Genomic DNA, 13,379 nt, shown 5'->3' with positions numbered 1-13,379 from the left:
TGCTTAGTAAATTTGAGTTAAAACTCAAATGTATTTAATAACCACATATATTCTCAAAAGTATTTAGTGCTTTTATTGCCAGAGAAATATTTATTTTACTACAGCATTTCCAGTTTGCTCGACTTAGAGACTCTCAGTAGCACACCTATAGCAATTCTGAATTGAGGAAGTTAAAAGCAGTAATGATGAATTTAGGCCAGTTGCAATTTAAAAGAAGGTTGCTGGCATTTTAGAATTACATTATTCTATTGGAATTCAATTCATAATGTAATTCTGTTATACCAAGAGATGTTAGTTACAAGGGTAGAAGCCAAACCAGTAGCATTTCTTTTTTTCTAAGCCAATCCATAAAGATGTCTCTTCACCTCTTTGATGTGATAAGGGAGTGTTAAATCAAAGTGAATCCTTATTCTGCATCTTGGGACAGAATACTCCTTAAGCCAATTGTTACTATTCCTGAGTGTTTTAGACAGTGAACCATGCATCTCTCTCTGCACATCAGAGAAGATTGTAGCAGTCATCCTGTGCCACCTGCTATCACTTAATTAGTATAATCATCTAATTTCCAGTTGGAAATAAAGGCATCATGCACTTTTTAGTAATTGTAACAATCATAATATATTCCAAATTATGTTACACTGACATTATGTGCTTTAGACATTTTAGGAGGGGGTATTTGCTTTGCATTTGCGCACCGGTCTTTCTGATCTTGACTCCCACCCAGCAGCAAAAGGCCATAACCTGTTTTCTGTGTTACTGTGATCCTAAAAATATCACTGATTCATATCATAACTCTGCAAATGAGCTTTTGGTAAGTATGATTTAACATTTAGTGGACAGAGAAAAGAATAAGTAATGGAAGCACCAGCTCATCATAATATAAAAAGCACCCAAGTTTCAAAGAATTTGATCTGGTTTGTTAGCAAAATCTAATTTTTTTAAAAAAGAAACGTTGGTGATCTCATATGCAAGTTGGATTTTATATACATTCTGTTTAGGATTCTCAGTTTAAGGAATAATCTCAGTTGATCAGAACACGTCTTAATGTTTAAACATTACTATATTGCAGCATTTTTTTCCTCCTGAAGATTACATCACAGCAAATGAATAGGTAATAAATGGGTCAGTTTGGGGCAGCTTCATTTCACTGGACGGTTCTGGGCTATGCTTCAAAAAACAGAAAGAGAGAGAAAAAGAGAAAGAAATAGGCAATGACATGAAGGGACACAGGCAAACCTGAGCCACGGTCAGAGTAAACCCTCCCCCATTCCCAATGATACTGTCTGGCCAAGCAAAGCACTGCCACATATATATCAGGCAAGGTTATTACCACTCTGCTCTGTAAACATGCTATGCCTCCTGGACATCTTCTATTTTTATTTCATTTTTGTGTTATATCTTATATGTAAATCTAAGCTGGCGAGAGTCAGAAGGCATTCATAGCATTGGGCCAAATTCATTCCAGGTGCAGTTCCAGGTCCATTGACTTCAATGAAATTACACCTGGGATGAATTTGGTCTATTATTAACTATAGAGATTACATGTCCAGCTTCCTTAGTATACTAAAATACCCAGAATACATATAAATAATGAAGTATGTAATTACAGTTCTGGTTTTAATTTGTGTTCCTAAATGTGCTGATGCTTTTGCACATGTTTATAGTTATAACTATGCTATTGTAGTATATTTTTGTTTAGAACAAATATATTTGAGTTTTTCTCTAAAACAGAGATACACGCTTAATGTTTACTTTCAAACGTCTCAGTAAGTCTTTCAAAATCCATATGATGGCTGATTCCATAATTACAATATTAAATTATAAGAGCCTTAAATATCGTGTGTGTGTGTGTGTGTATATATATATATATGAACATATGCAGCGCATCACGATACTGCCACTTAAAAACATTCTGCAAACAATGAGCTTAAGTTCTTATTGATTATATGTTAATCAATACACACAAATAGGTGATCTTACCGGAGTTGGTAGGAGCCAATAGAACTGTTACCTGTCAATATTAAAGATTTCATTCATTTGTATGTTTCCCGTTCCAAACAGTACATAACAAGTCAGTTGACAGGAATTTGTTCTTGACCAAAACGAAAAGCTAGGCAGTTTTTAAACGGGCTCTTCCTTCATCAGGAGACTTAAAAGCATAAGTATGACTTACCTCTGCATACATCTTCTAATTCTGTTCACTTGCTCTGTATCGTTTTGTACATTCCTGCATCTTGCAGTATTACACACTGTTAAGACCTAGTACGCGAGTTAAAGTCAGATGACGCTAACGAATCCCAGCGCAAATGACTGAATCAATAAGAAACCAGCCACTGCTGTTTAAGTGTATCGATAAATGTACCTTTATTTTCTCTTGAATGGATAAGTGTCGCAGTTAAGAGTCCTATGGATCTCTTAATTGAAAGTTAATTTTAAATCAATAAAGAGAGTCATTTAAATATTGATCAATCCTTTCTACACGAATTGTTAGCTGATTTTTTTTTTGAAACAACTTTGTTTAAATGCAATCAATAGCCCACAATCAGTGCGTTCCATAAAAAATTGACAGATGTTCCCAAAATGCCTGCTAGGCATAATCTTATCTGTTTACATATGTAGCATAGATATTTCAGTCCTTTTCAAATGTACCTAGGTACCTATGGCAGAAATGTTCTTTCCTTAAATACCAAACTACACTATTAAAACACATTCTTCCCCTTGTTTTTCATTAAGGTGGTTTAAAATTAAAAAGGAAGATTTCTTGGATTTCCTTTGACTGTATAAGTAATATTCCTATTGTTTTATTAATGCAGGCAGACTGCAAAAGAAGAATGCCCTTGTTTTGCTCACAGGGAAAAGAGATATAAGCGCTTATTTGAAGCACATGTACTCTGGAATTTGTGTGTCATAATCCATCAGATGTGCTACTATATGCAAAATGATACTTAGCTTTTAATTATATAGACATTTCTGTGCACAGTGTATGTGCATGTTGAATAGTTATCATTTTTAGCTTTATTTCTTGGATATAATCTCTCATTCTTCATAGCAGCACATAGCCAGATTTTCTTTCGTTTCAATTTGACAAAGCACACAGATAAGTTAAAAGGATACAAATTTCATTTCATGAGATTCGTTGAGATTGACCTAATAAAATAAACTTAGCTACATGTGACTTTCAACATTTCAGCAAATACGACACTCTTCTAACATGCCTTGCCGCAGCACTTTCAGTAATTTGCCTGTATGGCCTGCTACAACTTAGTTTGTCACACCTCGTGATGAAGTCAGATTGGACATGTGGTACAAGCAATATGAATTGCATTTTTCTCCTGTACCCTCTAATTAATTATACAGTCATACTTTGATGTACACAGCTCTGAAGTCCTGAAGTTGTCCTTTATTATTATTTTCCTTATTTTTCAATTTTCAAATCCAGTGTCTTTTAAAGAAGATTTTTACTTCTAAGTAATTAAGCCCTTTTTGAAGTATGAAAGGATAAAGTTAATTATAACAAATCACAAAATTATATATATACAATTTTGTCAAAAGTAACATTTTTGTTTTCAGGGATATGACTTAAATATAAAATAAAACTGACTGACCATTATTTTGACTGACATTTGACTGAAATGTATTACCATATTTGTATTTCCTTTCTAAGTGACAAACTAAAAATGAAGTCCTGTAATTAAAACTGTTTATAACACATAGTAAGTTAAGGCAGAAAATAATAAACAAAATATTTTTTTTCTTTTCAAGAAAAGAATCCTTCGTCTAAAGAGAATAGGGGTTGCTTGGGGAAAAAAAATCTGTCATGCAATATAATTTACTCTGTTTTTGCTATTAATACAAATGCTTCCTGCTGTTCTGAAAATCCTCTATTTCTTAATCCAACATTATTGTCCTCTTACTGCTACATTTCAAACCCATTTTGTTCCCTTTTTTGTTAGAAAAGCCATACTAAAAGGGAAGATTAAAAAGAAACGGCCAGGTATCATCAGTTCATATGCATATAGGTTCAGCATGTGAGGATGCTGTTTCTAGGATCGGCCTTAAGATGTGACTGATAGATCTTATTTGTCTGATAGAGTTGACCAGGGAAATAGAGCTACAGCTGGTTACTTCATTAGGTCCTCTCATTGATTGAACCCTGCTGAAGTGATGCAGCAGGCTCCTGAGATAACTGCTGGTAATAGAACAAAATGAATTCTTATCACAGAGATTGGAAAGGCCATTAACCCTGGCCTCCAATGCTTTTCAGAGGTCACAGACAGGAAGCCAAGCGGTGACTGGGAAAACTGTTTTCTGTCTAACTACAGGTCATGTTAGAGGGGGTGTGTGACTTTTTTACCCTTCGGCTTCTGTACAGATGAAACTGTTACACTGGCAGATGTTAATAATCAGCTGTAAATAAATATTGGAAGCAGAAGAAGAAAAATGAGAAAGCACAGGAATTTATTTCAATAAATATTTAATAAAAGAGCAATTGTTACTGTGATATTTACTGCCAGTTCTGCTGTAGATTTTTGCCTAATACTTTTCCATATAAATTGAAAAGAGAAATACATAGAGGCACTTAAAAAAGGAAATTTAATATGGTTTTATATAAAAATACCTTTCCTTCCTTCCTTCAAAGATGAGGATTATAATTGCCTGCTGCCTGCCTGCTTGCCTTATTCAGCAAGCCTATCGCCAGTTCATCTGTGAATTAGTGCAGGGCGCTGTTTGCCTTTCACCTGGTTGAGAAGGGTATATATCTAAGTAACAGTCCTATAATTTACATTTAATGCAACCTTTCAATTGACCAAAAGCCCACAACCTAAGCCCCCATCTCACAGCTGAGGACTTTCCCACATTTGTCAAGTCAGTGCCAGTCCAGCATCAGCCAGGAGAAATCATCCATTTAAAGCCTGGAGCTGCACATGACAATTTTCCTACCCCTCATGAGAAATCCAGTCATGGCAGAGGTAGCTTTGTGTGTTACTTGTTTGACTCTTGCTTTGAGCAGCAGTGTCTTATTATACACATGGATTAAGAAAATGCATAGTGGGATGCATTTTATAAAATAAAATGGAACATTTTCTCTTTATTACTGACATATACAAGGCAACGCAGATATGTGTTGTAGGTTGTTTTTAGCAGTATGTTGGTGGCTTCTATCCTTGTGATTGTGATTTAATTTCAATGTCTGTGGTCATGTGGTATTCTCTGCTGGAGCCAATCTTTCACAAGGAGCAAGTTCATTTAAATGTAAATGGGGTCCTGTGGATGGAAAAAACTACCTACTTCATGTCTTCAGTGACCCACCCAAGCATTTGGTTTGGCCTTCCATGCATAAATAATAACAAGAAGGTATGCTGTCATTGCCTTGCTTGAAACACCAGAAGTGGTTTGGCACAGCAAAAAAACCAAGCACTAAAAGGGAGGTTGGTTTGGATAAACTCACAGTTCGGATCCCCATCCTGATTAAATAGTGTAAGAAGAAAAAAAAAAGGGGGGGGTGGGGTGGGAAGAGAGAGAAAGTTATGGAGTTATTTTGAGGACTTGTGAATTACAGGAACAGATGAAAACCAACTCAGGCTAAGAACATACCATACCTAAAAATACTCTGAAGTAGCAGAAAACTTGTCATTTTGCTAACTTGAATGGATTTTTGCTCTTAATTGTTTGTAGCAATTTGCAAGAGTGGGATGAGAATGTGGTATAAGTGGTAATATAATTAGCATTAATTTAGCATGAAAATGCAAACCTACTTTTTCTAAGTAGTTACCTTCCCTTCCACTAAAACATAGAAATATATTACATAACTCTAAAGTATGTGTGGCTTTTTTCAGCGTGTTATTAAATACGATAAAATAGAATGCTTTTTCTTTATTACTGATGTATGTAAGGAGATATGAATGATTGTGCACCTTCTTTTTATCAAAATCTTTGTGGCATATATATTTTCACGCTGCTAAACTCATGTGTTGTCTTCTCATAGAAATACTCCAGGTGCATTTCAACAGAACTGAAAAATCCCCCTTATAAATTTCCTTTCCCACCAAGCAAAATCATAAACAGCTTTTCATCTGTGTGGATGAATAGATATATTTTCAGAATTATTTCATTAAATACACACTTTTATTTATCTCATTTATTAAGAATGTTATGTTCTGTTGCAGATGTTTCAGGGCATGACACATGGGCTTGGAATCTCAGTGTATGATACCTTTGGTGAAACTCACTTATGAAACATCCAAACCTCCAGTTAGTTGTGCTCCGCACTAGGAATTTAGCAGAATTTTGACTTTGTTCCAGAGCGTGTAATAAAGGACTGGTATTTACTGTTTTCAGAGATTTCTCAAGAATATTTGATAAGCTTTTCTCTTCGTTTTGTAAAGTAGCATTGGTTCAAGATGAGCTAGATTTAAGCAGTACAAGATTTGCTATCCAGGGTAAGAAACAGGATATTAGTGTTTACGTTACTCAGCTATATTAGGTGTAGCTGTGAATCAAATAATTTTGTCCTGGCGGCTTCAAAACTTAAAATGTTCATCTGTTGGTCCCTCTTCCTTTATTTCATTGAGCTGGTTAAGTAACAATAACCAAAGCTCTGTGTTTAGTTTTCGTAAAGATTCCAGTGAAATAAATGCATTATAGATACATAGTGGCTGAGCTAATGCGTTTTTCTATCTGACATATTATTCACCATTGGGGCATTTACGTGTTGTGCTGTTTTTCATTATTTGGTTACATTCCACACAGACTGATTTTCACAGAACCTCTTAAGTCTTCTAGATGTATTTGCTGACAACCCTGTATTGTTAGAATTTTTTAATCAAAAAAAATTGAGCTCAAAGACTGTCATGACAATTCAGAGGTAGAGGTGCTTCCATTCTGCTTCTCCTGTTAGAAATCTTAGCAGCACACATGATACCTGAAAAGCAATGTTACTGGTTGCAATGTGGACAACATGCCGTTTTTTTGGTTTAGAATATGTAAAATTATTTTTCCAAGTGCTTTTTGGTTACCCTGGTGATTTGCAAGACTGACTTACAAAATTATTGGAGAGACAAGTCCACCTCCTAATTCACTAGTCTAAAGGAACAGAGTTGAGAAAGCAGTGCAAATGTCAAGCACTTCATGAGAGAGAGCAAATCCTTTGGTGGGTGGTACTAGTCTTTTATAACTGTTGAAGATTTTTGAAGACACTTTTGCAAAAGTGGCATTGCAATAGTGATATAGAAAATAATCTAAAGATCATTGATAGACTAAGAGCAGATACTGTGTTTTAGCAAAATATGAGGTTTCTTACATAACGATAAGCTATGATGGAGAAAGAGATAGTATCACCACATTGATTAATTTTAAGGGAAGTTAGAATTAGAAAGCTCTTTGAATAAGGCCTTTAGAAAGAAGGATCTCTTGGTTAATTTGTGCTAAACTGAATTAATGTGGTTCTTTCAAAACAGCACTATATCATTTCATGGATATCGTGAAAATTATGAGCATCCTTAATTCAGCCATTTTCTTTAGTAGAAAATTTAATGGGATCCCCTTTTGGAAGTGATTGAAAATCCACTTAAAAATGGGCAAACAAATAAATATTCAGCCTTTGCTCAAAAAAGACAAAGGGAAAGCCTTTCCCCAGAAAATTGGTCATAGCTTTATTAATACAAACACTTAACTACGAAGAACCAAGGCATTTAGTGCCTAAATTTGTAGCTTGTAAGATGGTATCTTCCTGTAACATTGATATTGCTCCCCAAATCCTGCAGCAAGAGAACTGACTAAGGTATCCAAAAGGCAAAAAAACCCAGATTGCTCACAGGTGCCAAAGAATCTGTTTACAGCCAGCTTGCTAGAAAGGAATGAAATCCACTTTGCTTGCAACCATTTTCAGTTTGGGAGGTAATACATGTGAAACTTCTTGAGGTCTAAATATTGAAGCATAAACCCATAAATATGGCAGGAATGATAGAATTAATGATGTCTGGCCCAGGTCAGGAGACAGAGGCCAAGTTCCTAACTGTATCTGTAGCTTCCAAGAGGGTGAGCTGGCTCTAGGTTTAAGTTGGTGTTTCTGGAAACTAAGAATTAGGTACGGCAGTTTCTCCAAAAACTGACACAAACACAGGCACTACTGTTTTCCTGTTGCATTTAAGGTACATCCCATCATATTTTTCTAGACCCTACAATAACAAATGGAATTTCTGGTTTTGTTTTCTTGCACTTGTAAGCTTTGATAAATGTTACATATTTTTCTGCTGTCCATGTCCAATTTAATCAATATTATAAGTGCTCCCTTGTGGTAGGCGGAACGGTGGCAATAAAGTGAAATTTCCACAGCTTTTACCCATTGAAATTCTCAGAGGGCAAGATTCTTATAAACTTCACTTTGCTTCCTCTGTAATAGATTTAATAGCTCCATTCAGGAAGAAAGTTTGATGTGCTTTCTCATTTTCAAAATGTAGATAGTAAACTAAGCTTTATTCTCTCTCCAGCTCTTTAAGAACTTTTAACTCTTTAATATTCTTTTACCATGAGTGTTAACAAACGTGCTTGTCTCCAGAATTGCTCTGATGTCCCAGTGTGACTCTGCATTTGAAAATGGGGGAGTTAACTGAGGTAAATTTCAGCCATTCCCAAGATTTTTGAAACTGGTGTAATTTAGGTCAGCTTAAGGCTGTTTGGAATCTCTTATTCTACACACAGAAATTGCTAATGTCCACTTTGAATGAACCAGCTACATCGGCTCTGTGCCACTGGGCATCCTTTTCATTTTAAGGCTTTCCTCCCAGCCATTTAAACTGTCTTTTAGGCATCTGTGTGCTGCTGAAGCAATGAAAAACAGCCTTATCAAAACCTAAGATCTGGTCTTTAGTCCCAGAGTTCATTATAATAGTTTAGAACTTGTGTTGTGTGCTGCTTGTTGTTTTGGTGTCCTCTATTACAAAGAATTACTGTATTGTCTTCTTCCTTGTACAATGCATCATTTGGACTCAGCAGTCACTAGCAGAGTTCTACTTCATTCTTCAGGACTGATTATTTGTCTTATTAAATTCTCCCCTAACAAAGAAAAGTCTTGAAACACTGGAATCGAAAGAGATAGAGGAGTGTTCACACTTCTAAGACATACCACTGGTTCTAGCCTTTATTTATATTATATTACCGTTTCTGTTGGTATTACGCTCTTTCAGTGAGAAATAAACAAACAGTAGGAGGAATATTAAATAAGGGGTTTAGGCAAATTAGGTTAGATGAAGAAATGATAAAAAAGATTCAACACAATTCAAATGAAACAGCAGGGTTCTAAATGATACTGTACGTCTATAAAACCATGTATGTTGCTTCATTGTTACTTGGTAGGCCAACTGTTTTCATTTTATGTACCATAAAATTATTGTAACTGCATTTCTGCTTAAGCAAGGGTGGGGACAGTTTAAAATGGAACAAGCTGTGTACTGTTTTCTTAATCATAGGAGCCCTAGAATAATTATCAAACAGTGTTTTCCACAGGGTTGATCTATAATTCATCTGAGGAAGAAAACATCTTTCCAATAAAAGATTTTTTGTCCTCAATTTTTCAAGGGTTTCTTTTTATTATTGTCATTAACCCAATTATCAAATTTCACAACTTCTTCATTTCTCAACTACTTTTTTCATATGCTTGTAGCTGGAGGGAAAAAAACATAGGTGGAGACATTCAGTAAAAAGGTTTTTACAAGGGTTACAGTTTTTCTAAGTTACAGCCAAGAGAATTTAATTGGGGGAAGGTTTTTGGAGGGTGGCTTGTATTTTTTGACAGTTTGTAATATTTTCAACTCCGTAACTCAACAGTCATGAGACTGCATTAAAATTCCTAAGATTTATGAAGCGGTCAAATTTGAATTATCTGGGAATAAGTTACCTGGCTTGTAGCTTGACCGGAGCCCATCTGCTGCCCACTGGCTGCAGCCCATTGCTGCAGAATACGTGACACAAAATAAATATTGCTCCTACCAGGCCACTCTGCTCACTGCGATTTAATACTGTTCCTTCGTTCCATAGATAGCTATTTACAAGTGAAAGCAAGTGAATTACTTCAAAAGTGAATGTACTAAATGTGTTCTTTTAGTGTAGTTTACATATGGTTTTGCTTTATTTAAGTAACCCCACCCCTGTAGTGCCCTGGATAATTGAGGGTTGCTTATAACACATTTGGAGTTGAGTTTTACGCTTTCTTTTTGCTTAAGCCTTTAGAAATGGTGGTGGTGTTTTTTGGATTGTTTCTTCTTCTTCTTCTTCTGTTTTTCCCACAACTATGACATTGTTTTATTCTGCTTTTCTATCCAGTGAAAGTTCACGTTCTTGCATAACTCTGTAAGCTGAGATTGTGAGTATAGCACCCATCATGAGACCTTCAATAAAAGTTCCAAAAGCTGACCACTCTTGATACATTTCTGTGACAAGACACGTCTTCCGTGTTGCCAGCAGTAACGCACATCTATAACTTAGCTCGCAGAAGTACCTTCCCTGACTTTGATGGTTACAGGCTAAGCAGCAGGTCTTGGCTTCCAGTAAAGGGCCATTCTTTGCCCATGAGTGAATGAATGAGAGAAGTAGGACTGAAAACAGTTTTCTGTGAAAACTTTTCTATTTGGAATGAAGGAATACAAGAAATAAGCCTTGATTATTGCTGAACCTGCATGCTATCTTTGTAGTATTTAGCAATTTTATTTTCACCTTTGATTTTAATTTTTTTTCCTGTTAGAAACTACGGGTTGAGTTCAAACTTAGTTATGCTGAGTTTATAGTAGTCTCAAGTGATATTTCTTATATGATTTTCAATGACTAACTTGCAAGGAAGAAGACCTAGCTGAATCAGATTCCATTTGCAGGAACCTGCATGCTATCTTTGTAGTATTTAGCAATTTTATTTTCACCTTTGATTTTAATTTTTTTTCCTGTTAGAAACTACGGGTTGAGTTCAAACTTAGTTATGCTGAGTTTATAGTAGTCTCAAGTGATATTTCTTATATGATTTTCAATGACTAACTTGCAAGGAAGAAGACCTAGCTGAATCAGATTCCATTTGCAGCTTGTTTCTCTTAAAGGTATTGTAGCTGATTTTTCAAAAAGAACTGAAATACATTCCAGGCCCCCAAATGGACCTTCAGACCAGTCCTGTTTCTGTATGCAGCATGTATGGGCCTGTCATAGCTCATAAAATGCTGTTGGAATAGTATTTTCATTTTATTTTAAAAATTGACTTAAAATGTCTTAGTTAGATAAAGGTAAAAATGATTTTTGCTACACTGGTACCTGAATTTTCCTATCCCAGAGATGCAAAATAGTTTTACTTAATCCCATGACTGATGAAATACAAGTGTTCTTTTTTTCATGTTGAAGCATCTAACTGCCCTACCTAGGAGCAAGTAAAAAGTTGCATACTTCTGATTCCCTGTACTCCAGTTTCTGTTGAGGTCAACTTGTCAATTGATTCTTCTTTCACTATGTGTGTGTGTATATATATATATATGAACAATCAAAAATACTTTAACTTTTTTATGAAGTTCAACTTTGTATCAACTTTGTGAGGTGGTATCCAAAAGCATCATGCCCTACTTGTATACATAGAAGTGGCACAAGCCATGCAATCGATTTGACCTTAGGTATCCTGCCAGGCTGACATCCTCTGAAGATACAGAAACATGTATATGGACCCTCTTAGCCATCAGCTAAAACATGGCATTTGTCAGTCTGACAAATTGTACACTGCATATGATGGAATGAGTGAGGAATGTCACCTCATTGTCACATGCAGTCCAAAATAGATTCTAACTCAAAAAAGCCTTGGATGAAGAGTCTCTTCCTATTTCCTCATCATTCGAGAATATAACCAGTATGTTTATCTGTGCTAATGCTGCTATTATGTCAGGTATGCTGGGCTAATCAGATGTAGGAGCTTTCACAAAGCACCTGGATGAATGAAAATGACACGCTGATGACTAATTCCTGCCCAAATAGTGTTCATATGGAACTGATAATGCTCCGTTCCATCTCCACAACAAATTCTGAGGAGAAAGCCCATGGCATATCTCTCAGCTCCCCAACTTGTTCTTGTGGGACAGAGGCTGTTACAAATACAACAGACAAACAAAATCTTGAATCTAGTTTCTGTGGTGAGTTGAACTGGAGCACTGGTTCTTAACTGTAAAACACATTTTAAAAGGTTTCATGAGCGGCAAGCAAATAAATATCTTGTAGATACAGGAAAGAAAGAAGATCTCTGCCCAAGCTTCTTTGGGATACTGAAGGGAGTATATCTCAAAAAAGGGATGTTTCGACAGAAAAGTGTGGTGCCTGCAGTAATTGTTTCATCTTGCGTCCTCACACAATTGCCTGAAATGCTTGTCCTGTCTTTCATGTGTGCTCCTCAAAAAAGTCCCCAGACTAGCAATTCTGACTGACTGGACAGAACAGCAACATAAAGGTAGCTAATTAGGACTGTGCCTAAAAACCACTTAGTTAATTTTCACAGAATTTAAAAAAAAAAAAAAAAAATCGAGCTCTTTTACCCATGTCTTATAAAGAACTCATACAGCTCAGATGCTGTATAAGACTAAAAATAGAAGTCTTTAAAGATGCATGGATTAACTATACAGTAAGCAGCAGAATTTATTTTATTTTTTTATGAAGGTGCCTGAATTAATCTTGCTCTTATTATAAGCAACTTCATAGGCTTTTTTTCAGATTTTGGAAGTTATTTGCTGCTTACTTCACATCATGTTCTATTTTTCAAGTGAAATACTACTATAAACGAGCGGCTATTATAATCCCCAGACCTCAAAGCCCAGCACACATGGTTTTGTGAACACATGATTTGAAATGAGTGGAACTTTCTCAATGTATTTGTAGGTTAGTGTGTATGAAGGATATATGTTTTATGATGACTATAAAATCTGCTTAAAGCCCAGGTGTTGACCATCTATTTTGCGTTGGTAAAAATCATCTGTGCCTAGCACATGGGATTTTGCTAATTTCTCTGAGAATATGTAGATTCTTGAAACTTCTCAGCTTTCAGTCCATGGGTGCTGAGATAACACTGAGCACTTCTGGAAATCAAATGTTCTTTGTTCACTTACGCCCATTTTTCTGTAGTATGAGCTCTGAAGATTTGAACTTCTGTGCATACCCTTACTCAAGCAAAGACAATCCATACCCATACTTTACAAAGTCCATTTTTTTTTTTTCTTCGTTCTTCAGTTTAATGATAACCATGGAGCTAATTTATGCTGAGGTGATCAAAACATCTTGTTTCAAAAAAAAACCCCAATAATTGTCACAAATATAGCACATCTACCCAAATGTAAGTGTGTCTCATCTTTACTTGTCTCTTTCTGTCATAAGGG

The 13,379-nt window shown here is 35.7% G+C and overlaps 1 protein-coding gene across 1 annotated transcript in view; it reads left to right on the top strand.

Annotated features, from left to right (window-relative positions):
• The window catches only part of ZFHX4 (zinc finger homeobox 4), a 122,074-nt gene that overhangs the window by 73,063 nt on the left and 35,632 nt on the right, over nucleotides 1-13,379 (top strand). The window contains exon 4 of the mRNA XM_009574229.1: nucleotides 5,517-5,582. Within this exon, the coding sequence (XP_009572524.1) occupies nucleotides 5,517-5,582 (66 nt within the window). The remainder of the gene's footprint in view (nucleotides 1-5,516; nucleotides 5,583-13,379) is intronic.

Source organism: Fulmarus glacialis, unplaced genomic scaffold (genome assembly GCF_000690835.1).
Source record: "Fulmarus glacialis isolate BGI_N327 unplaced genomic scaffold, ASM69083v1 scaffold9363, whole genome shotgun sequence".
In the NCBI taxonomy this organism is placed as follows: Eukaryota; Metazoa; Chordata; class Aves; order Procellariiformes; family Procellariidae; genus Fulmarus; species Fulmarus glacialis.
The sequence above is the reverse complement of the archived record's forward strand: the minus strand, read 5'-3'. Positions and strand labels throughout refer to the sequence as shown.